Source organism: Drosophila sechellia, chromosome 2R (genome assembly GCF_004382195.2).
Source record: "Drosophila sechellia strain sech25 chromosome 2R, ASM438219v1, whole genome shotgun sequence".
NCBI lineage: Eukaryota > Metazoa > Arthropoda > Insecta > Diptera > Drosophilidae > Drosophila > Drosophila sechellia.
The window spans coordinates 17,162,009-17,186,333 of record NC_045950.1 but is presented as its reverse complement, the minus strand read 5'-3'; the positions used below and the strand labels follow the sequence as shown (position 1 = coordinate 17,186,333).

Genomic DNA, 24,325 nt, shown 5'->3' with positions numbered 1-24,325 from the left:
ATTTAGTTGACCTTTGGTTTGTTTTATTGTTTAATAGTTTCGTAGGAACCTTTGCTTTAGTTGTACATTTTGACTTTTCCCAGTTGCCCGATTTGCTTTGGCAGTTTAGCATAAAAAGATATACCTCCACTGGGAAACTCAACAAATCCAAAATGCTGATCTACTTTATTTATAGTGTGCTTGAAGCCATTGCGAATGGGATTTACACAACAGTGGCCACCATTTCGAGCATTGAACGTAAGTGTATCGCTCCCGACCATGTTCGCCTTCCTCAATCCGCACGACCCGATCCACAGAGGCCCTAATCAACCTGATGATGTCCACATTTTTGTTTGTGCTTGGAATAGCATGTCACCCGGTAATGGTGATTCCCATGATGCTAGGGGGCTACTATATACTACGCAACTTTTGGAATCGTCGGACCAAGACCCCAGGGCTGCAGAGTTCCATAGATGGCGATGCTGGATTGATCACGGCAGGAGCACGTAAAGAGCCACGTATTCCCTCTTATCGCAGCTTCGCTGTTGGCATTGACGCTCCCAATGACAACTAACAATCAGTATATCGTGGGACAGCCGAACACTTGATTTCCTTGGGTACATACGAGTAATCCTCACTTACACACGTTAACAAATACAAAAGTGGGCTACATGCAAATGCTGCGGATATTTTATTGTAATTCGGTTTTTTTTTGGTATCCTTGGCATTGATAACTATTGCTCTTACGTATATTTTCTTAAACTAGATGACTATTGTTCATGGTGAAGTTAATAGCGCCTATAAATACTGTACTATGAATCACGGTTTTAGCAAGCTACTGGTGTCCACTTTACGCAGCGCCTCTCGTGCCTTGATCAAAGTGACGTTGCTTGGCTGAGTGACGAGTGCGGCTAAGTGCCGGATGTACTTGTCAATGTTGCCAACGCTGGGACCACTTGGCTCCAGTGGGGGCATCGAGATTCCCCCGAGGGCTGCGACCAGTTTCTGGCGCAAGGCGCGCACATACGTCTCCAGGCGTTGGTTCTCCTCCATGAGCTCAGTTACCTCGCCCATCACCTTGGCGTACCCGGCTTTCGTATTGTCCACGTGCTGTTCCAGCACAGCGTTCTGCTGCTCCAGATCGGTCTTGGCCTTGCGCAGCGTCCTCAACTCATTCTCCGTGCTGCGATTGTGTTCGATGAACTCGTTGGTGTAGATGGGTATCTCGCCGGGCTGCAACGGTCGTGGTGCAGGTTGTGCAGGTGGCACGCTGCTCGGAGCGGGCTGTACTGGAGGTGCTGGCGGTGTGGGAGGCGGTGGTGTCTGGGCCCGCTTCACCTTGGCCAGAGGCACGTCATCCGGATCCTCGCTCTGCCGCTTAACCGTCTTTGCCTTGGTCTTCTTCGCCTTGCCCAAGGACGATTCACCCTTGGGAGTCTTTTCCTTGGGCGAACCATCCAGTTTTGTGGCTTTCTTGGCTTTGGCCAATTCGTTGGCCACAATTTCGGGGTGTTCCTTGAGAAAAATTTGCAACTGCTCCTGATATCTACGAAAATGGGTAGATATGTTTAGATTTTGTGGGTTGGAAACGGAGTGTGAGCTTACATGGCCTTGTCCTTGGCGGCTGCCTCCATGTAGGGCAACTTGCGCTCCTCGGGCAGCTGGTGCCACTCCTCGCCGATGATCCTTGTGTGCTCCAGGGCAGTACGCTGTGGCTGCTCCCGTCGCAGCTCCTCGCGTCGATCGTTCATGAAGCGGACGTAGCCATTAAGTGGCATTTTCGGAGCACCGGCTACGTTGATCCGACGCTGGGCCAGCTTCTTCAGCTCGGAGCCCATGTCGGAGTCCGAGTGGCGACCTTTTGGATTCTTGGCTTTCTTTTTTCCCTTGGCCGGTTTGTCCTCGTCGAACTCTTCAATGGTCGCCGAATCCATGGATTGGGAGGCGATGGGCAGTGATACGGGTGATTCTGGAACCGCATCCGGTGTCTTACTCGTTGGCTCCGTCATTACTGTTTAACCGTACACTCTATTGCATTTAAAAATTCTTTATTTCTCTGCAAAATTGCAGGTATGTGGTTCAAAAAACTGGTTCAAGTCTATAAACAACTTTTTCGAACTAGTTCCGAAACGAGTTCGCTTTCGCTGGCGCATTAGGGTGGCTCTAATTATATTTTTTGAAAAATATATTTTAACAAAATCTTGATAAAATCCCAGTTGAGTTTGGTGAGAAACATAGTTGTTGTTCCATTAACACTTTTTTTTAGGAGTTTAAATAAATAATAGAATAATAAATAAGGTGCATATATTTCAGAGAATAGGTTTTATTTCACCTATTAGCATTATCTGCAGTCGTTTCAACGCACTTTTTGCAATGTATACATATTTAATAAAAACAAAATGACTAATATGTTTACACCCAAAACTGTCCCATCATCTACGCAGAAATTGCGTCATAAAAAAGTGGCGTGATGCTAGAGAAGTGGCGTGATTAACTACTTATCATACGCAGTTCAAAGTTCTGTTTCGCCTAGAGTAAACAAAAACAAAGAGCTTGTTGTCTGGTTTGGTTTATATTTTGAATATTTTTTTTTTCAAATGTTTTTGCAAATTCTTTGAGCACAATACATATAAGTAATCAAAAGCCTAAGTGGTTAGAGATTGTTAAATATAAATGGAAACCTACAGCTAAACTTAGCGCTCTAACTACAGTATCATATATAAAGCCTTCGATTAAAAATGTATATACAGCCTATCAACTAAAACACTTAAACAAACGGCTGCCGGGCAAACTTAACAATATAAGAGAGACAGAACGAAGTTTTCAGCTTGGAAAACTCAGATTAAACTGGGGAACAGCTCATCGAAGTTGCTCTCCCAGGGGAAATCATCCTCATCTGCGGGCAGAGTGAGAGCCACGGACGTGGGGGAGCCCAGTATGGACTCGTATCCATGGTCCGAGGTGGCCGAGTGTAGGGACAGTGAGGGGGATTTGGCCAACGGGCAGATCGCCTTGACGCGCGGACGTAGGAATCGGTCGATGGGATCATAACATTCCTCGTCGTCCGAATCGGCGGTGGCGTTCATCACGTTGAGGTAGACCTGTGACGGAGACGTCGCTGGCGGCGGACACTTCATGATCACGTCCGTTGAGTCGTCGCCAGCGCTGACGCCGTCACAGTAGATCTCCTCGACGGCCTCGTTCACCGGCACCGCATCCCCGTCCATCACGATGGTGATCGAGTTCGTCTTGGCATCGTAAGTGCCGTACACTGTGTCCGGAGTGGCTTGTAGTTGAGAGGCGGCCGCTGTCGCTGTGGTTGTGGCTGTTCTCGAGGCTGGCGCTGCTATTGTATTCTGTGGGTTTCCATTTATCTCCAACACCTGCACATTTAGGCTATGCTCGGTTTGCTGTTCCTGCTTAATCTTCAGGCCATTAGCTCTATGCCCGTCGGATTCCAGGCGCTCTGCTGCGGACCCCACCATTGGTCCAAGCAATCGCTCTGCGTTGCCTGCATCTTGGGCAGCAGCTGGGCTGCTCGCTCCAGCGCCTGTTTCCAGGTCTGCTGTGATATCTGCGAGCAAACTTTCGGCCAGCTCTTCGAGGCGCTTGACGTCGAACTCTTCGTCGACCCCAAGCATGTCTTGTAGAGTAGGCAGAGGGCCACAACTTTCCAGAGTGAGGCCAGGCTCTTGCTGCTCTTCAGCTGCTCCGCCAGTAGACGCACTGACGACTGTGTGTCCACCTGTTGTATACCCTGCGGCAGAGGGTCAGCTTTGGATGCTGCAGATCCAAGGTTGGTGGACGCACAGCCCTCAGCGCCTGCGCTGGCGTTGGATTGGCTGATGCATCTGGTGTTGTGCTGCTGTTGCTTCTTTAGTTCGTCGAGTTCTTGGCGGAGCAGATCCAGCTCAGAGTCCAGCTTGTGGTTCTTGGCCAGCAGTGACTCGTTGATGGCCTGCAGGCTATCGCACTTGTTCTGTAGTATTTCCGTTCTGTCTGTCAGCTCCTTGATCTCGTAGTCCATCTCCTCCATGCGTGCCTTCTTTCGGTCACGCGATGTCTGTGCGGCCACACGGTTCTTTAGCTTCCTGTTGTTCGATAATAACAGTGAGTAAGGGGCTCAAATTTAGTTAAAAGCTGGGCGGACTTACTTTCTTTGCACTTTCTCCTCCCAGGTTAGATGGTCCAGGCGACGCTTCTTGGCCTTGGGCTGGGATGCACCCATGTTATCCTCGTCCATGTTCGACGAGGATGCGTATCCCGAACTCGAGGGCGTGGGCGAGGCGGAGGGCGTGGCCGCCGCCTTCAGCAGAGCTGTTGTAAGGGGGGCGGGACGCAGTTTGGGCAAATTATTCGATGTGATTGCTGTCCGCGGCACGGTAATTAGCACTGTATTTGCTGTGGGTGCCATATTTAACTGGTTCGGGGCTAAATGATAAACTGCTGTGTGCTGTGTGCAATTGTGAAAAGCGACTTTCCACTCAGATTTGCATCGTAAAAGCGTATTTTAACTTTTGCTTGTTTTAGGTCGTCTCATGAACTTCGACTGCGCTTCTCGGACGCTCTGCTGGTTTGAATCTCTTCATCGCCGCCGACTCGGGCTTTTCTGGCTCCGTCTCACGCAATTTTCTCATCCACCTTTGCAATATCGAACGACCAGTTTTCCTTTCTGCTGACGTGTTCTTTTCCGAATGGCTGTGAAAAGCTGACGTGTTTTTCTAGAAGAGTTGGGGTAACGAGGGATGGAACAACACATTTCGGGCTATCGATTGCACATTCTGTTAATTTAAAGCAAGGATGTTTTGTAAAAATGCATAAATGTATTGTAGATATTTGCTTATATGACTTTAATAAATTCATTGTAACATCTGAGGCAATATCTTATAATAACAAATATTTCTTTAAAATTTTCCCACAATTTATTTAAATATTAGAACTAAGAACAACGATTATTCCATCTCAAACTGCGCATGCCAGTGTGACCGTCTATATCGCACTGAGAAACAGTAAAAACGAGATAAGAAATTATTTGTTATAAAATGTATAAATTTATTTTCCGCGTTAGTTGTAATTGATTGATTAAAGGGGCATCTAAAACATTGGCTGTTGTGGTTTCTTGCCCTTTTCTTTTTCGGCTTGGGCCAGTTCCTCCTTGATAACCTCCGCAATTTCATAGATATCAGGTTTGTGCTGGAAATTTTAAATAAAGTCAATCGAAAGTAGGTGTGAAGTGCGATCTTACCTTAAGTTGATTTATGTAGAAGGTGTAGGGAACGTGTCCAGTTATGGGATCAATGGCCACAGGCCACATAGCATCCAGTTCTTCAGCGGTGAAGGGTTCTCCTTCCTCCGCCATCAATTTGCCGAAGTACTCCTTGGTCAGATATTTCTTGTTTTCTGGATCCAGGGTCTCAAAGGCCTCGAGTAGCTTTTCCGACGAGGCTGGTTCCATTCTATGGACAAATATCGTTAGAGGTGCTAAACAAACCTAATGTGAAGTATATTGAATAACTGTCGATCCATCAGCAGTTTGGAAACATGTTCCATGAACTTGACCAAATGGGCTTCGCCTGGATAGTCGACGGAATCGGTGGCTTTGATGACATCTTCGACCTCTTTTTCGGTGGGCGCGCAACCTAAAAATCGGAGAACGTTGCCGACATTGCGGGAATCAATATACTTATCGCCATGAGTATCAAATATGCAAAATGCTTCCGAAATCTTTTCCTCGAGTTCGTTGTTGAGGGTAACTATAAAAGGTTAGTGATTTCAAGCGGAGGTGCGATGCTCATTTTATTTAATGCTTACCACCAACTTCCATTGTGGGTGTATACTTTAGAATTTAATAATATTTTTTTTACTATATTAACTGATAATTTTAAAATACGATTTCTTTTTTCCTGATTTATATGTTTTCTGATTGAATTATTACTAAAGGATTGCTGTTTATATTTTGAATTTGAAAATAACGATCGGGAATCGATAATGGCGCCAAGCAAAGTTTATCGCTCGTGTGGTCATACTAGGTGTGGTGAATAGCCACCGATAAGCACCAGTCGATAACTGCCTGCGAAGCAGTCGTGTTGAGCGTCGCCTTATTTTGTTTTCTGTTTTGTTTTTCGTTTCGTGTTTTTAATTAGTTTCCCATTAATTTACAATTAATGTTGAGACAAACGTTAAACTAAAGATTTCGTGTTACTTTAATAGTGAAGACTTTCCAGTGCCCTTTAAAGGACGAAATAGACTGCATTCGCTTGTTGTCGCTAAGCATTTGCATCTGTGTGCGTCGTTTGGCAGCAACAGGTTTTCCAACTCAACTCAACGCGCCACCTCAGTTTTCATTTGTTTTCGATATTCCGTGGAGTGCGGTTCGCGTTGCGGGAAAATCGAATTGCAATTGAATGCAGCGTTAAATGGAAAACGAGCAACTCGTTTCACATATCGTCGCAGGTTTTTGGCCCACAACAAGTTCAAAAACTTGGCCATAATACCACAGTTAACAAGTGCCACCGCATATCTCTGTTGTGTTGACAAGTGTATGTGCATGTGTGTTCGAAACTACGCGTTTTCGAAAAAGAAAAACAACGAAAATCACCATAAAAATGGAAAGTGTTCGACACTTGGATGCTCAAAACTGATCATCGATACCTCGTTTTCGACTCGTGTTCGAGCCAAATAAATAAGCAAAGCAGAAATAAACAAGGTGCGAATTTTGAAAGTGACAAAAAATGTTATTTATCCCCTCATTGACATTTTTCCAATTTCTGCCCATGGCATTGACCACTTTGCTTCATTTCACCCGATAGAAAGTTTATCTCTGATCGATGGCAATTAGCGAGGCGTGCGTGAAAAGATAAATATTTGCTAATGTATCTGGCACTCGACTGTTGAAAGCTAGTTTCCATGATTGCCGATCAATTTGCATGAAAAAATATGATTTTGTTTACTTGCTAGTTTCTTAGGAATGCTTCATGCTTTTATCTATGCTTACAAGTATAACATTGGTTATAAAGTATTAACTGATTATTATCAGCTAAGACTTTCTTTTGCTAACAGGTAATATCCACATGCAATCAAATCCCTACTAAAATATGAAAAAAACCATGATAACCACATTGGGATATGAATGCAACTCACTTCGCAGAAAACCTCAGGCGCCCATAAACGCCGATGATGAATTTTCCCCGTGCAGTGAAATTGTGGCCTTAACTATTCGCTTTTCACTTGCTTTTCCATAGCCGCCCCCTTGTTGATTGCCATTTGTTACTAGGCATTTTTTCTGGTCGTGCGCCGCCTGTTTGTCGAAAGTGGCCCGATCTTTTCCTTTCCTTTCCTTCCTTGCCTTCAAACAACTTTGCTTGCCGCTCCTTTCGCGGCTTTTCTCTAATGGGAAATGCTCATTTTTTTGTTTCGCTGTCCACCAAACGACAGGTGGTGGCTGGGCACATACATTTGCGGTCTGCGAAGGGTCTCTGTGTGGCAAGTGGAGCAACCACCATCGCTACCATCATCGCAGATCGTTCCTGTTACGTGTCCCTGCACTGAAAGAAACAAGCAGTGGAAGTTGTACTTTTAGAGGAATATCCCTATATTTATGGGACATAGAAAACAGACATATACTCCCCAAATCCTTATCAAATCGTAATCCATAAAAGGGACAACATACTATTTCCTTTGTGCAGTTGTGGGGGTTGCCTTTCGGTTTTCGGTTTTCAGTTCTTAGTTCAGTTTTCGGTTTTCTGGCGATCTGCTGGCATGCTCTGAAAAACTTGTTTCTCTCCGTCGTTGTTTTGTTTTTGGTTTCTGGAATTCTTGGCTTGGCGGTGCCCGCAGCTCGCTGTGTGCCTCACCAAGTACTCCCCCTGCCCTGTGGCCACCTCCATGCCGCGTCCATCCACTCGACGATCGTCGTTGTGCCTTCTTTCTCATTGGAGTAAATTTTTCGCTTGAGGAACTTTATGTTGCTGCCGTGTTTGATGCCCCTTTTTTCGCACAGTTAATTTTCTTGTTCTTTTCCCCGCGCTCATAATTGTTTGTGTGTCGTGAGTCAACGTTTTAAAATTTCCAGCGGGGAAACCAGCTCTTTTATTTTGAAATACTTATAAATGCATATTCAAAAGTAGCGAGAGTGGCGAAATTGCTTCAATCTGCTCTGAAAATATAATTTGTATTAAAACTAGTTGGCACAAAAGTTTAACTGCACCAAATTAAACAAAGAAAGTTTGTTTATTTTTTATATGGATCCAAATAAACCCGAGCCTGTTTTCTTAAACGCACTTGAAGACTGCAAAAAATGGCTTTAAGTGGCGAAAATTGAAGATAAACCTCGCCATGAAATGCACACAAAAATAATTATAACTACGCGTCTGGCATGGGAAAGTCGAAGCAGCTCGCCGTTAAATTGCAATGTCAACAATGGAGGGGTTTTTTGTGGTGCTATGGATGCCATGGATACTGACTAGCCTAACTGAACAATCTGCTGATTGGCCCCACTTGCAACTGCAGTCTGGACCAAGCAACCGAACAATGCGCTTGTTTGGCCCGGAGCTGTCTAACTGGATAGTTGGCTCTGGGACTTGGTTTGGCGGTTTGGAGGTGGAGAGCGAGCTGCTCCCTCCCAGCAATGTTGGATATTCAAAGTATGTGGCGCTGATTTTCATGCCATGCAGTTTAAGTTGCGGGGATTAAGGAATTTCATAATAATAAAGTGTCGCAGATCTTCTAGCGATTTTAGTTCCCAGTCTCTTAAGATTTCAGTTTAAGGAACTCAGCTGTTACTATTGGGTTGCTAAATATTTGGCTTTAAAATCACAATTTTAAATACATTTTAGCAAATATTGATATAAGTCGCACATTTTTGTATCTTGCAAATCGAACTGAAGCGTTCTTTATTGCTTATGTTTATTGTGATGTTTACTATTGCCCATAGACATGGTAATTGTTTATATTACTTTGCATACTACTAATTAATGGTTTCCCTCTTGATTGTTCTGTTTTGCAGCTGCCCGAACCGGAATGACAGCTCAATGACATAACAATTATTTAAACGGCAAAATGAAGAAGCGTTCAAAGTTTATCTAAAACATTCCCGCAGACAAGCGAAACAAAGCGCAACCGAGACAATCAATATAAGTATTAAATAAACGAAACTCAAATGCAATGGAGCCAAATAGCGCCAGTGCCTGAAAACAATTCAACTGTGTGAGAGAGCGTGATCGCAGCTAAAGACAAAACCAGGCAGCCAGCCGGCTTAAAATGCCAATAATCACGGCCACGACAACGTCCACAGCCGGCGGAGGAGCAGGTGTGGCGGCCAGGGGCGTGGCCACCGCCAAGTCTCCCACCGATTACCTAATGCTGCAGCAGCAGCAACAACAGCAGCAGCAGCAGCAGCATTTCAACAGCAATCACTTCTATCAGCAGCAACAGCCGCAACAGTTGGCGCCTCTGAATGCTTCCCACCAACACCAGCACTCCCATCCACATCCACATCCTCATCCTGTTGCCGCTGCGACCAGTTTTGCAACATTTAACGGAAACTCGAATCTAAATTCTAGCCTTGCCAACGGAAGCAGCAGAAAATTCAATTGCAGCCGCGACAATGTGGACGATGCCGGCGATGCCGGCGAAATGGCAGCCGCTTCCCAGACACTGTCCTCGGTTGGCACAGATGTGGTTGGTAACGGAAAGGGGAGCGGGCATGGGATTGGGCATGGCCATGGCAATGGAACTGGAACTGGGAACGGGGAGAAGTCTGGCGGTTTAGCGCCACCAGGTGGCCATCATCTTCGTCCGCCACCGCCGCCGGCACTCAAGAAATCCGCCGTATCCGCCTCAGCAGCGATTGGGAATTCAGCCTCGCGCGAGGATGTCGCCTCCTTGAGTGGCACCTCCTCGCTGAACAGCCAGATGTCGGTGCATAATCAGTTCATCTCCGGATTGCCAAGCAATGGCATTGGCAGCAACGGAGTCAACGGAGGAGCAGCCACCGGACGAGGCGGTCCACCCAGCAGCATTCTCAAGGGTAGCAAGGGTAAGGCAAATTCCTCAAGAAATTCTACTTAAATCATAAACTTTACCTTGAGCAAGAATTTCTGATTAAGAATAAGTTATGAAAAGTGAATTGTATTCATTAAAAATGAATGCAATAAAGTGTTTTCACTTAATTAATGCGTTCTAAATAAGTAATATACATGAAATTTCTGTGTTTTTTCACTCAACTAATTCAACGTCGCATGATGCTATCAATTATGTAGATGGTTTGCCGCGCCGGTGTTCCAAATCGAATTTCCATTTTCGTTTCGCCCAATAAAATATTAAAATTAATTTGCAACGGAGCAGCTCTTGAACCTAATTTAGGGCGTTCGTCTCAAGTGACTCATTTCCGCCCACACATGGCCAATGGCTATGATTCCACTTCCACTCCCACTTTCGTTTCAGTTTCAATTACACATTTTGGGATTCGGTTTCGGTTTCAACTCGAAATGCACTTGTAGTGCCACAAAATTAGTCTACTCACGGCGGGGAGTTGGGAGCAAAATAAACCAAAAGTAAGCAAACAGCAGGGTGGAAGTTTGGATGGCCACGTGCCTGGGAAGAAGTGATATCATTGGGCTAACATTGGTAAAACAAAACCCACTTTCTTGTTAACCCGAGAGTTGGTTGTGGGTCTTCGTTCTTCGCCAGTTCTTGGACTAAGGACTAAGTGCCGCACTTTCAATAATACACTCGGTTTCACCTTCTTGTCTTGTCCATTCAACTGTCGGCTATTCTACTCCCGTTTCATTTAATCCACACCTGTCATCATTTTCCCAGCGCGGTTGAAGCCCCATGAACCTGGTCGATCCACTTGGCATCTAACCCAGACTAGCTGCATTGTCTCGCGAGTGAATTATCGTAAGAGACGACATTCATGAATGAAACCCAGAAAGCTGGTTTATTTTCGCAGCGACCTCGATTTTGGAGCATGTGTGTGCGGGGGGGTTTAATAATTGGCGGTCTAGATGATGTGGGAATTTAATAGTATGTATATTCGATCGTCGTTACGCTTGTAGGTGTGATTGGGGCTAAATGAGTCTAAATGTTCGACCAAATCATTAGTTGAACGTTTTAAGCACAAGATATCCATACTTGAATTTGACTAACTAGCGCCTAAAACATGCGAGTATAAATGAATTTTAAGAATTTCATAACCTTATAAGTGCAAAAGTCTCAGTCCGAATATTAACTTGTTAGTGTTTCTAAGCACTCATCAAGTTTTTCACATCATCTTCCATTTAAGAAACACCCAACCCACTCAGCAAGTATACGTATTTATATTTTGGACAACACCATCTAGGTGTAGATGGGAAATCGCTTTCGGAAGTTGGGCAAGCTAGCTGGTTAGTATGTATCTCAAACTGAATCATCTGTTCCCCTTGCCATTCTGGCCCATTGTTAAGTGGTAAGCTTCACTTTTTGGGGAGGCCGTCTGCGTTGAGCAACTCAATTAGTGGAGAGGGTGTGATTTTATCAGATGAATGCCAAAGGGTTGCTATTTGGAGCCCGGAATCCCAGGAGTTTCAATGGCCTCAAGTGGTGGCAACGAACTCGCACTCGTCGTCGACTTTGGACTCACCCACCTGGAGCAGCCGCACATTGTATCTTGCTTATCATTCACGCCTCACGTCAGTGGCAATTAGGAGATGTGGCGAGAACCTTCGGTCGCCTTGGAGCCTCAGGTTGCTCCACTGTCCCACTGTCACCCCCTGCACATCATGTGTTGCGATTATTAATTTCTTGATTGCGACAGCGGCAGGGTAACTCTAGTTTATGGCGTGCCATGTGAGCCAAGCTAACGAAGCAGCAATGCCAATTAGATGCTATCATCAGGTGGAGCAGGCAGGGAGTCCGTGAAGGAGTCGTCACAGATGACACAGGGGGAAACCCCAGAACAAAGACGTTGACTTAACTTGCCCATTTCAAGTGGGTCGGGTAGACGCGATGACATCAATTGAGTGGCCTGGTCTTTGACCGCAGTGCTTCGGCCAGGAGTCATTCAGCATTCCAATGCGGGCGAAGTAATTGCCATGGATTCGTGCATTCAATGGACGCGCTACATGAGAAGTTGGACAACTAATTGAGGGGCATACCATGGCATGCACATTGCGTAACTCGGGAAATTGCACTGGACAGCAGAATGAATCTAGCGGGTCAGAAAGCGGCGGAACAAGCATCTCATTACTGGCTAATTTATGTTGACGTTACACCGGAATTACACAAATTAAAGTTTGCAGCGACATGAGGCACTCACTCAACTTGCCAATTAAAAGTTCTTTGTATCACAAAGAAATCGAGAAAGCTGCGGTTATAAACTGTGCAGGGTAAATATAGCAGATTTATATAACTCAGTGCTAAGTAAAATAGGTAAAAAAAAGAATACAGAAGGTAGAAGGCACCGACTTTCTCTGTTTTTTCAGTTAAGAAAACGATTTCCTTGAAATCTGAACTTGTCGAAAAAAATCGTGCCAAGTGACACGATCTGAGAAGACAACTTACAAAGGTGTGTGTTTCAAATGCACATAAATTAACTTTTATTAGATCAGTGATGGATTACTTGAGACAGTTAGAAATAAGTAGTTAAAAGTGAATGCTAATACTACTAGCTAAATTAGTTAAAATCACTAAGGGTAAAATTGGCAATTAGCTAATTGTAATGTTAACTACAAACGCTTTTTGGGCAGGCGAAATAATAACTGTTGGTACTTGGGCTGCTCGCGCTGTTGCCGTCACGCCCCCTAGGGCTCCACCCATGACCTGCCACGCCCCCGTGACCCTGGTAGCCCCACAGAAGACGCGTGCGTAGCTTTCCGTTTCGACTTTTGTTTTCCATTTGGGTCAAAGTCAATGAACTGACGGCGCGTATTTTGTGTACAACTCCACGTAACTCAGTGATTTTTTGTTTGTGTCTGCTACAATTGGTGTACCACATGTTGGCCAAGAGTTCCATGCGCTGCGGCTCGTGCTTTGTGTTTTGTTTTAATTATTTTTAGACATCTACCGAAGCATTAATGCATCGTCGTTCGGCGTTCAGATTGAGCTGTCTTGATAGGATCTGGGCTAAACGATTCTACCGAAAACCGCGCGTGCAATTAGCCACAATCTTGGAAAATAATCGCACGTCAATCATTATCATCAACGACACACGGACTACGGCAATCCCTGTTGTTATGAGTAATGGACACGCTTTGTGTAGCGCAAAGTCTTGCTTCTCTTCTTCGATCCAATCTTTTCAATTTCAAGATCCATGCGAGCCAACATTCCCAGCAGATGAGTCACTTGGATTGCCTGCTTGGACTGCATGATATGCGATCTTTTTGGGGCGAGTGAGCACTTTTTATAGATTAAGTAGCGGCGTTGCTACAAAGGAAGGTCTTTTAGTGCCATTCCGATTTTGGAACCTAGAAAAAGCTTTGCAATCCTTACATTTGGCGATCTTACGTTCTGTTTCATTAGAAAAGAACACACATTTGCTTAGCTTATCTGCTAGGTGCAGATAAGAAATCATGTTGAGCAAATTTGGAGCAGCGTGTGGCACATATTTGCCTTCATATATGCATTTGTCCAAGAGCAGGAGATACACGGGTTGTCCAGACTGGGAAAGGTATGGAAAGGTAAACAGCATTTAGTTCAGATTCTAGAGAAGCCCCCTGGTACATTCCACATATACAGCTGTGAGCATTATTTCTGTGCCACATCTGCTGATCAAATACCCTCTCGTTCTCGCCTCGCATTCTACAAATATTTACACAATGCAGTCGAATGAAGTTGCGAACGAAGCGGCGAAGGAAAACGAAGTGGGTGGTGGGTGCCGGATCATGGGATGATGGGTGGGTGGGAGACTCGATTTCGTTCAGCCAGCAGCGTTTTCCCCATCAGAAATCTGCTCGGCAACACTCTATGAATTCTGCAGACTAGACCAACATAAACTTATGAAATGCACTCGGAAAATATTCAATCATTTTTATTAACTCTATATATTAAAGAGACAAATATAATAATAATAACAAAAACTAATTTTTTAGCATAAATCTTAATGACACTTAATAGTATTCACTGTAATGCAGTTATCAATTGAAGTTCAAACTTCTTTTTGCTCAGTGTAGCTATTCAAACGAGCTTCTCTCCATTTGTGTCCCACTCTTTTGGAGCCAATGCAAACAGGGAGCGATGGCGCTTTTACCGTTTAAAGACGTGTCACCTGCCCAGCCCCATCTCCATACTCCACTTCCATGTTCCAGTTGAAAGTGTCTGGCATAAATATTCATCTTCCTATGCAAATCATTCGCAATACGTTTTGAATGATGCTCCGCTGGCTCCGTTGGCTCTCCGGCACTCCCGACATTCGATTAGCCCTATTCGCATGGCTTTATCTCTGGATGTGTTTATATATGTACATATGTATATCTGGGTTGGAGCATGCACCTCTAAAGGGGTTAACGACGCATGGTCTAAAAAAACGTCTAACGTCAACTTTACATCCACTCTTTTAATGAGCAACGATGCATTATCAGCATATGTTAATCCAACTCTGATAATTTTCAGTTCTTGAATGGTTAGTTCGGAAACGATTTCGAGGAAACCTGACTCATAGCTGGAGCTTATCTTCTAATCATCTCTTAGCGGCTTGCCAAGCGAAATTACCAAGGCCAACTTGGCTAAAAGCATAGGCCACTCATTTACTTCTTTCGCTTGGCCATAATTAACATTTCCCCATTACTCATCCGACTTGATTGGGGACTGTGAGTGAGTGAGTGCCTACTCGTTGTGGCCACTGGCCATCTCGTGGGCCAGCAAAGTAGGTCACAGTCTAACCAGAGCCTGTCTGCCACCAACTGGCAACTGCTAATAATAATTATTATTCTGGCTTGCCCCAATCGAAAACGCTTCACGCTTCACCGGACTCCCAATAGAGCTGGCGGGGATTGGGCTGGACGATGGGCTGGGGGATGCGGACTAGGGATTGGGGTTCATTGTCTATGTGCTTCAATTTCAAAAGACCACACCAACTATTTTCGGCTGGCTGAGCATCAACTTCACCAGCTCAAAATGCCACCTGTAAAAGGAGGGGTTCATTGAACGATTTGGGTTTGGTGATTGGTTTGTGTACTGATTAACTGAATAATCCAGTAATATGTTACATATATTCCACAGAGAACCTGCTGCAGAACACCTACTACAACGGGGAGACGGGGGACAGCAGCCTTGGCAGCGAGTGCGGAGTTGGAGATGTCCAGCACCAGAACCACGAGAGCCACGATGATCCGGGCGATGGATTGGGACCACTTCCGCCCAAATGGGAAACAGCATACACTGAACGCGGCGAGCTCTACTTCATCGAGTGAGTATAATACATCCTAAGAATCTAGAAAGATATATATTGACCTTATACTGTACCGTACAGTCACAACACTGGCACCTCTCACTGGCTGGATCCGCGGCTCTCCAAGTACCAGAAAAAGTCCCTGGAGGATTGCTGCGAGGACGAGCTTCCCTACGGATGGGAGAAGATCGAGGACTCCATGTATGGAATGTACTTTATTGACCATGTAAATCGGCGGACGCAGTACGAGAACCCAGTGCTGGAGGCCAAGCGACGGGCGGCCGAGCAGAGCCAACAGCAGATGCAACAGCAACAACAGCATCAGGAACAGCGCTCCAAGACACCCACTGCGCTGTCAGAAACAATGCCCCCAGAGGCGGCAGAAGCGCACGATCAGGAGGAGGATGAAAGTCCAATGAAGCTGCCGTACAAGTTCACCCGGAATCCCGCCGAGCTGCAGGGCCAGCGTATCAACACTACCCTGCTGAAGTCATCCCGCGGTCTGGGTTTTACGATTGTGGGAAGTGACGGGAGCGCTGGTGGGGATGTGGAAGAGTTTCTGCAGATCAAGACAGTGGTGCCAAACGGACCTGCTTGGCTGGATGGCCAGCTGCAGACGGGAGATGTTCTGGTCTATGTGAATGAGACATGTGTGTTGGGCTACACGCACCACGACATGGTCAATATCTTTCAGTCGATTCTGCCTGGCGAGAGGGCAGCCCTTGAAGTGTGTCGTGGATATCCGCTGCCCTTTGACCCGAATGATCCCAACACCGAGGTGGTGACCACCATGGCGGTGGACGGACGGGAGTCGGACAAGCAGCGACGCCTCAACATGGACGGCAATTACAACTTCTTGGATTTGTCCGGCGACGGAGCGAAGAAAGCCAGCGGTTCCGGCAGTGGTTTCATTCTAATGAAGAAACCCGAGATTTATACCTTTTCGATCATGAAGGGTTCAATGGGTTTCGGCTTCACCATTGCCGATTCCGCCTGTGGTCAGATTGTAAAGAAGATTCTCGATCGCAACTGCTGCACCCAGCTGATGGAGGGTGACGTTCTGTTGGAAATCAATGGCTTGAACGTGCGCAACAAGCCGCACTTCTACGTGGTAGAGCTTCTCAAAGAGTGCAGCCAGACAACGCCCACTGCCGTGAAGATTCAGCGAACGCCACCGGATCCGCCGGCCAACAACACGCTCGCCCAACTTAACCAGGTGGGTAATGTGGCCAAGCTGCGAAAGAACTTTGTGGGCAGCGGCCTGTTCCGCAGCAAGACGCCCACGGCAGACCTCTACAGCACCCAGGTGAAGGAGGTGCTACCCATGCGCCCAAAGACACCACTAGTGGACACGCGACGGTCACGGGTTCAAATTCAATCGCCGAACAACGAGGTGGACGACGAGGGTGACGGTGCAGCTGCCGCGGAGAGGAAACCGCTTCAGCTGCAGACCCAAGGAAAGTCGAACAGCAGTTTGCAGGAGCTGGACGATATTCCCTATATGGATCCATATCCCAAGATTAGCCGTCTGACCGAGCGTCTGGCGGAAGTGACGCTTCAGGGAGATCCTAATGGTGGCATTTACGGCATGCCGCCCAGTATGCAGCCCCTTCCCCTACCGCTGGCTCATCACGAATCTTGCTATTGCTACGACTGCCAGGCGCAGCGCTACCGCCCTGGATACTTTGTCCAGGCTCAGCAGGCTGCCATGTCGGGAACCACTGGTCAGTACTCGCCGCTGCAGACGGCGCATCTTCAAAACGAACGAATCCAACGACGCGTCAACGAACTACTCAGCGATCGTAGGCGTGTGGGCTTTGCCAACCTGGATCCTCCGCAGCAGCAGCAGCAGATGCAGCATTCGCCAAGCTGGCGAAACGGAGCCTTGCTGGACGTCTCCGAGGACGCGGACCAGTGCGAGTTGACTGAGGTTACACTGGAGCGCCAGGCTTTGGGTTTCGGCTTTCGCATAGTCGGCGGCACCGAGGAGGGCTCTCAGGTTACTGTGGGCCACATAGTGCCTGGTGGCGCCGCTGATCAGGATCAGCGCATTAATACGGGTGATGAAATCCTGAGCATTGACGGCATCAACGTGGTACGTTAACCTATGCACACATTAGTTAAATTATGGCTAATTCACGTGTTTAATTCAGCTTAATTCGTCGCACCACAAAGTGGTTTCTTTGGTGGGAGAATCGGCGCTACGCGGGCAGGTTACCATGATCCTTCGCCGGCGTCGAACTCCGCTTTTGCAGCAGGCGCCAGTCAGCACACAACTGCGTCGTTATCCCTATGATGTGATTGTCAGCCGGCATGAAAACGAGGGCTTCGGATTTGTAATCATTTCATCATCGAACCACTATTACGGCTCGACAATAGGTATGCCACTAACTTTGGACTTTGTTTCAATTTATCTAACATATCAACGTTTTAAGGGAAACTTATACCTGGCAGTCCGGCGGATCGTTGTGGGGAGCTCAAAGTGGGCGATCGCATTGTGGCAGTAAACCGCATCGAGATAGCTGGCATGTCGCACGGCGATGTAGTGAATCTCATCAAGGAGTCTGGTCTTCATGTGCGCCTGACTATCGGCGTTCCGCTGAAGGAGGGTGGTCCCAGTCCTGGCGGCAGTAGCGTCGGTGTGTCCAGCAACACTCCGCTGCAGGCATCTCCCAGTCTCCTGAAGGCACAACTCTCCCACCAGCAGCAACTTCCGCAGCATTTACAGCAGGCGCAGCTGAATCATCACCACCAGCATCTGGAGATGCCAATGTCAATGCCCATGCCAGGACATGGCACCTATTTGGAGCGACCCAGTAACAATATCTCAGCCACTTTGGCTCTGCACCAGCAGCCACAGTTATGACTCTGAGACCTACGCATTCGGCTCTATAAGAGCTTTCTATAGTGTTGCATCGCCTGCAGGCCCTTAGTTTGTACTTTCGCTAGCAAAGTACTCACCCCAAAGACTGAATTTAGTAGCATATGTAAGCCAAAACCTTTGCAAGTCTCAAAACCGTTTGTGAGTGCGTATTTTTTCCAGTTTCTTAAGATACCGATTATTATCTTAGGCTAAGTTACTGCTTGTACTTAAACGTAAAGACAATTTGCCAGTTTGTGAGATATTAATCACTTAGATTAAGCTGTTTTAGACATATACGAATTGTACAAATGTAAAGGACTTTAAATTTTTATCTCGAGTATGTATATTATTCAAAAACAATAGATATTAAATTATATTATTCAAATATACCTACACATTATAACATCAAAAATTAAATGGTTTACTATTGTTTTGGGTATTATTGTTAAACTTGTTGTCAGCTACTACATCGTAGATCTGCTATTTGGTTCTAAAGCACAGTCTAGACTGTACACCAGACTTTGAAAAGAATGTATTTTCCAATCCTTTTTTATTCACGGCAAACTCCTTTTTTATTCTCTGCAAACTGTACCAAAAAGTACAACGGTATAGCTACAATTACAAGTATTACAAGAAGTTCCATTATAAAATACGATGTGTCCGATAAATAGGCTATGCATGAGGTGTAGGCGAAGGCTTATATGGGCTTGATCTTGAAATGCAGGCCGATGAGTGAGAAGACCAGGCACTTGAGATCCTGCACCAGGTAGTAGAAGCATCGCAGGCCCTCGGGATCTTTTGATCGGTTCACGTCCACCAATGATCCCGTTTTCGAGGTGGTGAACGAGATGTGCTCGTCACCGATGACGATCTCCAGTTCCTAAAAAAGACACATGGTTGTTTAGTTGAGCTCTAGCTGCTAAGTGCGGCAAACCCACCTGTCGACCCACGCGATCTGGTGGCGGCCAGGGCAGATCGTCCTCCTGCATGATCTCCGAGTCGATGATGATCCGCTTCAGCTCCTCCATCACGGACTGGTGGACGAAGGCCTCCTTGCGGATCATGGTGTCGTTCTTGTAGTTGGAGTTGTTGGCGTACCGCAGCTTGCCATCCGGCCGGAACTCGAACTCCAAGAACTCGTGCCCGAACTTGCCCTTGTGTCCGACGTAGTAGCGTAGGTAAAAGTCCTCCGTGGACATGATTGCTTCTAGTTTAAAGCGTAACTTTACAAAACTATCAGAGAAATATCAAATTTAGCTTTCTCACTTTTTTTTCTTTACTACAACGCGTTAGAGATGGGAAGACACACGAAATATCTAACGCCGCGTATCGATAAGTGTTCGCTGCGAATGGCTCACTAGGAAGAGGAAGAGCAGGTAGCCTATCGGCGTATCGATAACACAACAATAATCCACGTACAAGTCGCGCATTTGGCACTGATTTTTATTAAAATGTAATTCAGTTTTGGATGCCATGGAACTACCTCAACAAGTATGTGAACGACAGGGCGGTGTGTGAGAAACCTTCTGCTAAATGGTGCTCGAAACTAGCAGGGCAACATTGTAATTATTGGCGAATTGAAACAAAGTTGGCAAATCGGGTTTGTTTGCGGCCGTGTGATTGTGTGCGTGTGCGAGGCCATCGCCGTTGTAATGGCGTCCATGTCCATGTCACTAAAATGGGAGAGGACATGCGGCTGGCTCTCCGGCTCCAGCGCCCATAGCCATCGTCCTTATCCTTCTCCAGTGCCCCGTATCTCGGTCAAAGTAATTTTACAAAAACACACACGGCCATTAATTTGCGCTCGGCAAACGGGAGAGCCATGAGCACGGAGAGCGCACGTCCTGGCAAGTGAAAGTGCAAGGATGCGGGAGCGCGCATGTGCCGCTCTTGGCGGGAAAATGGAATAAGGGTAAACGGAGCACGTGCCCGCCCGGTCGTCCTTCGGGAAATGTCGGTCGTGCAACAAAGTTGCGCTCAGCTGAGATGCAATCCTCTCCAGCTCCCGCTAGAGCTGTGCCCCTTTTTTCGCTCTTTACGAGAGATTACTTCGCTTGTGGTGGTTTGTTTTGACTGAACACCCGGAAAATCGATGGCATTGAGTGCAACATTGTGGCATCCGCCCATCTGCCCACCGATGTGCCCCGCCTAGTAATGCTCCAGGTCCCGCAACATTTACAACAGTTTATGCAAACAAATCTCTTACGCGCTCTTCGCCTCTCTGAAGCGCTCTCCGTCCGCATACTTGTACTTGTGCGTACCCAAAGTCCGGATCCGGAGCTCTGTCGGTCCGCCCGGGTTACAACTTTGTTAACTTCGGGCTTTTGTGTGTGCAGTCGGTAACCAGGACAGTAACCGGGAAGGAGTTACTTTGTTGCGTATTAATTGATTTTTTCCGCAATCAGTTTTTGCTTCTTTGTATAACTTCAAGTGCTCATAAAAAGCGGTAGAAAGTTTGTCTTAAAAAGGAATTAGTCTAGGGTGAAAATCGGTAAGTTGCGGAGGAAGGACTACGGAAAGTAAGAGGATTTGGGTGTGTATCCAGAAAAGATGCAAGGGCTTACATATACATTACTGTACAAGTTTGTTGTTAGGGGAATCCCCTTTCAAAAAATATAAATATGTTGCCTGCATTTAGGGGCTTGTATACTCAATTAGCTTACAGTTAACTTAAACTAATGGTGTTCCCAATTTCTCATTTTTTTCCAGGCCATCTAGGGACCTGCCGACCGTGGCTGGGTAAAGCCCTACATGCAACATTTCGCCGCCTGAACGAACAATTGTGGATACATGAAGCCTTTCACGAAGTAACGCGAAATCAACATGTCAACGAACCCCAACCCCGGAATCCATCAGTATGCACCCTCCACTTTGCCGAGGGAACGGGAGCGGGAACGTGCCACAAGCTCGCCGCAGCGCAACCTGCTCGAGTTCCTGTGTATATGCGTAGCCTGCATCGTCTGCTATTACAACAGTACTCAGTGCGGGCTGGTCTTCGATGACATCAGCGCAATTAGGGACAACAAGGATCTGAGGCCGCACACACCGCTGATCAATGTCTTCCTGAACGACTTCTGGGGGACACCGATGCGCAAGGAGCAGTCCCACAAGTCTTATCGCCCGCTCACCGTGCTGACGTTCCGCTTCAACTACTTGCTGCATGCACTTGAGCCGTTTGGATACCACCTCGTCAACCTGCTGCTGCACTTGTCGGTCTGCCTCTTGTGGCGTCGGGTCTGCCGGTTGCTGCTGCGTCAGTGTGCCGCGTCGGGCAGTAATGCCATCTCGGCCTCATCCTCGTCATCCGTCTCCCAGCTCAACACATGCGCTTTCGTGGCCTCGCTGCTCTTTGCCGTGCATCCAGTTCACACGGAGGCCGTTACTGGCGTCGTCGGGCGTGCTGAATTGCTCTCTTCCATTTGCTTCCTGGCCGCCTTTCTTAGCTACGCGAAGTCCGTCGGCGACTCGGGTTGTCCGCGACGCACCAATTGGCTGACGCTTTTTGGCTGCTTTGGCAGTTGCCTGTTGGCCTCCATGCTGTGCAAGGAGCAAGGCATCACCATTGCCGGCATCTGCGTTGTCTATGAGTTGTTCGTGGTCCATCAACTACGGCCACTGCATCTGTGCCATTTTGTGCTGCGCCTGTTTGAGGAACGGGCCGAGCAGCAGTCGCCAAAGCTGGCGAATCCTTCGGGAATTCGACGCTGGTCATCGTCGACGCTGTGGAAACGTTTGAGCTTCCTGGTTGGCATCACGTTGGCCCTCCTCGTGGGTCGTGTATATGTGATGGGTTCACAGTTACCCATCTTTACGCGGTTTGATAATCCAGCCTCTGCAGCGGATAGTCCTGAGAGACAACTTACCTACGGCTACCTCATTTACCTGAACTGCTGGCTGCTGTTATGCCCATCGCTGCTCTGCTGCGACTGGACAATGGGTGAGTAATATCCATAAAGTATAAAAGAAGCTCAGTAATAATTAACTAAACTCCATTTCAGGCACTGTTCCGTTGCTGCAAGGATTCACGGATTCCCGCAACATAACCACCTTGCTAACCTTCCTGGCATTGGGGGCTATGGTCGCCAAGGCCTGCTTCACCCGCAATCTGGGCCTGTCGCGGACTCTTATAATGTGTCTGGGCTGGATGGTGCTGCCCTTTCTACCAGCCTCTAATCTGTTCTTCCCCGTGGGATTTGTGGTGGCAGAACGCATTTTGTACATGCCATCCATGGGGTACTGCTTACTGGTGGCCTATGGCTTTGAGCAGCTTCAGCGCCGTGGAAGCCTAAGCTGGCAACGATTTACACAAGCTTCTCTCGCTATCCTGCTCCTCACGCACGCGCTGAAAACGCATCAACGCAATTTAGATTGGCATACAGAATACTCCCTGTTCATGTCTGGCGTGCATGTAAATCAGCGCAACGCCAAGCTGTACAACAACGTGGGACACGCTTTGGAGAACGAAGGAAAGTTCGAAGAGGCATTGCTCTACTTCCAGCAGGCCGTGCGCATTCAGACCGATGACATCGGAGCCCACATCAATGTGGGTCGCACGTTCAATAATCTCAAGCGGTATGCGGAGGCGGAACAAGCCTATGTTCAGGCTAAGGCTCTGTTCCCACAAGCTAAGCCGGGAGTCAGCTATCATGCGCGCATAGCACCCAATCACCTGAATGTGTTCATCAACCTGGCGAATCTCATAGCTAAAAATCAAACGCGTCTGGAGGAGGCTGATCATCTCTATCGCCAGGCTATTAGCATGAGGAGTGACTATGTTCAGGTAGGGCTTATAGTTGTACTTCTCTAGTTCTACTTATATTTACAAAGCTCTATTTTGCAGGCATACATCAACCGTGGCGACATTCTTATGAAGTTAAATCGCACAGCTCAGGCACAGGAGGTCTACGAGCAGGCACTACTCTATGATAACGAGAATGCAGACATCTACTACAATCTGGGAGTAGTTTTCCTAGAACAGGGCAAGAGCCAGCAGGCGCAGGTGTACTTTAACAAGGCAATCGAACTGTATCCGGAGCACGAACAGGCATTGTTGAATTCGGCTATTCTGCTCCAGGAACTGGGCGGCGAGGAGGCCCGCCGGGTGTCCCGTTCTCGGCTGTACAAAGTTTTGGAGAACGATGATCAGAACGAGAAGGTGTACTTCAACCTCGGTATGCTGGCCATGGACGAGTCTAGCTTTGACGAGGCTGAGCAGTTTTTCAAGAGAGCCATACACCTAAAGGCAGACTTTCGTAGTGCACTTTTTAATCTGGCTCTGCTGTTGGCCGATACAAAACGGCCCCTGGATGCGGTGCCATTTCTGAATCAACTGATTCGACATCATCCGTCGCATGTTAAAGGCCTGATCCTGCTGGGCGACATCTACATTAATCACATGAAGGATCTGGACGAGGCGGAGAAGTGCTACCGCAGCATACTTCACTACGATCCCCACAACACTCAGGGCTTGCACAACCTCTGCGTGGTGTTCGTGGAACGTAAGCGGCTGGCCAAGGCAGCTGCATGCCTGCAGTACGCCCAACGCTTGGCACCCGCCGAGGACTATATCGGTAGGCATTTGCAGATTGTTCTTGCACGACTGCAGAAAATCAACAAGTTACCTGAGTCGGCGCCAGAGCGAAAGCTCGCGTATGAGGATTACGATCCCCTTGAGTTTAAACTGCCCCAGGATCGACCATCGCATAAGTCGCGTAAAAGATCGTAGCAAAAGCTAGCGTAAATCAAATAGCAGTTATGAGCATGTAAAAAGACAAGATTTGAGTTGGTGGAACGCAAGGTTCCCACATTCTGTGAGACATACGGAGTCTGATAAAAATAACACAAAGTGAAGATGTGGTCCATTCCACACAATTCCGTTGTACTTATTAGTTATTAACGTTATTCTTTGATCATATACTCGTTTTGAAGATATTTATACAATTTTTGTGTGTATGGATTAATGTACCATGCCATTCGCATTGTGAGATCTGATATTCTTTTTGTAAATAGATTACGTAATTTATGTATGAAGGCCTGGCGGTCTTGCATTTATTTAAATAACGTTAGAACGTGTATTAAAATAAATGATACGTATAAAACAAGAAACGAATTTTCAAAGA

At 46.9% G+C, this 24,325-nt stretch overlaps 7 protein-coding genes across 9 annotated transcripts; 3 read left to right on the top strand and 4 right to left on the bottom strand.

Annotated features, from left to right (window-relative positions):
- Positions 1–33: 33 nt before the first annotated feature.
- LOC6615313 lies at positions 34–657 on the top strand. Its single transcript, XM_002039681.2, has 2 exons — positions 34–237; positions 297–657. Exons 1-2 carry the CDS (start codon positions 153–155, stop codon positions 551–553), a joined length of 342 nt encoding a protein of 113 aa, XP_002039717.1. The 5' UTR covers positions 34–152; the 3' UTR covers positions 554–657.
- LOC6615312 (SWI/SNF-related matrix-associated actin-dependent regulator of chromatin subfamily E member 1-related) lies at positions 648–2,081 on the bottom strand. Its single transcript, XM_002039680.2, has 2 exons — positions 1,585–2,081; positions 648–1,525 (listed from the first exon to the last, which is right to left on the bottom strand). Exons 1-2 carry the CDS (start codon positions 1,986–1,988, stop codon positions 799–801), a joined length of 1,131 nt encoding a protein of 376 aa, XP_002039716.1. The 5' UTR covers positions 1,989–2,081; the 3' UTR covers positions 648–798.
- Positions 2,082–2,532: 451 nt separating this feature from the next.
- LOC6615310 lies at positions 2,533–4,721 on the bottom strand. The gene is given in 3 exon segments (XM_002039678.2): positions 2,533–3,767; positions 3,770–4,070; positions 4,134–4,721. Coding segments are annotated over 3 exon segments (1,512 nt in total). The 5' UTR covers positions 4,394–4,721; the 3' UTR covers positions 2,533–2,816.
- Positions 4,440–5,900, bottom strand: LOC6615309 (dynein regulatory complex protein 8). 2 transcript variants are annotated; one of them, XM_002039677.2, is made up of 4 exons: positions 5,791–5,900; positions 5,495–5,732; positions 5,225–5,435; positions 4,440–5,172 (listed from the first exon to the last, which is right to left on the bottom strand). In XM_002039677.2, exons 1-4 carry the CDS (start codon positions 5,801–5,803, stop codon positions 5,074–5,076), a joined length of 561 nt encoding a protein of 186 aa, XP_002039713.1. In that variant the 5' UTR covers positions 5,804–5,900; the 3' UTR covers positions 4,440–5,073. The 2 variants fall into 2 exon arrangements, with proteins under 2 accessions (XP_002039713.1, XP_032571108.1); XM_032715217.1 differs by having other exon boundaries at positions 5,495–5,618; positions 5,791–5,890.
- Positions 5,901–6,049: 149 nt separating this feature from the next.
- Positions 6,050–18,606, top strand: LOC6615308 (membrane-associated guanylate kinase, WW and PDZ domain-containing protein 1). Of its 2 annotated transcripts, none has more exons than XM_002039676.2 (6): positions 6,050–6,685; positions 8,984–10,015; positions 15,175–15,361; positions 15,425–17,438; positions 17,497–17,722; positions 17,779–18,606. In XM_002039676.2, exons 2-6 carry the CDS (start codon positions 9,238–9,240, stop codon positions 18,207–18,209), a joined length of 3,636 nt encoding a protein of 1,211 aa, XP_002039712.1. In that variant the 5' UTR covers positions 6,050–6,685; positions 8,984–9,237; the 3' UTR covers positions 18,210–18,606. The 2 variants fall into 2 exon arrangements, with proteins under 2 accessions (XP_002039712.1, XP_032571104.1); XM_032715213.1 differs by lacking the exon at positions 6,050–6,685 and adding an exon at positions 8,526–8,621.
- Positions 18,607–18,739: 133 nt separating this feature from the next.
- Positions 18,740–19,490, bottom strand: LOC6615307 (protein mago nashi). Its single transcript, XM_002039675.2, has 3 exons — positions 19,473–19,490; positions 19,145–19,413; positions 18,740–19,086 (listed from the first exon to the last, which is right to left on the bottom strand). Exons 2-3 carry the CDS (start codon positions 19,403–19,405, stop codon positions 18,904–18,906), a joined length of 444 nt encoding a protein of 147 aa, XP_002039711.1. The 5' UTR covers positions 19,406–19,413; positions 19,473–19,490; the 3' UTR covers positions 18,740–18,903.
- Positions 19,491–19,593: 103 nt separating this feature from the next.
- LOC6615306 (protein O-mannosyl-transferase Tmtc3) lies at positions 19,594–24,315 on the top strand. The gene is made up of 4 exons (XM_002039674.2): positions 19,594–19,697; positions 20,916–22,143; positions 22,205–22,986; positions 23,047–24,315. Exons 2-4 carry the CDS (start codon positions 21,030–21,032, stop codon positions 23,929–23,931), a joined length of 2,781 nt encoding a protein of 926 aa, XP_002039710.1. The 5' UTR covers positions 19,594–19,697; positions 20,916–21,029; the 3' UTR covers positions 23,932–24,315.
- The last annotated feature ends 10 nt before the right edge of the window (positions 24,316–24,325 follow it).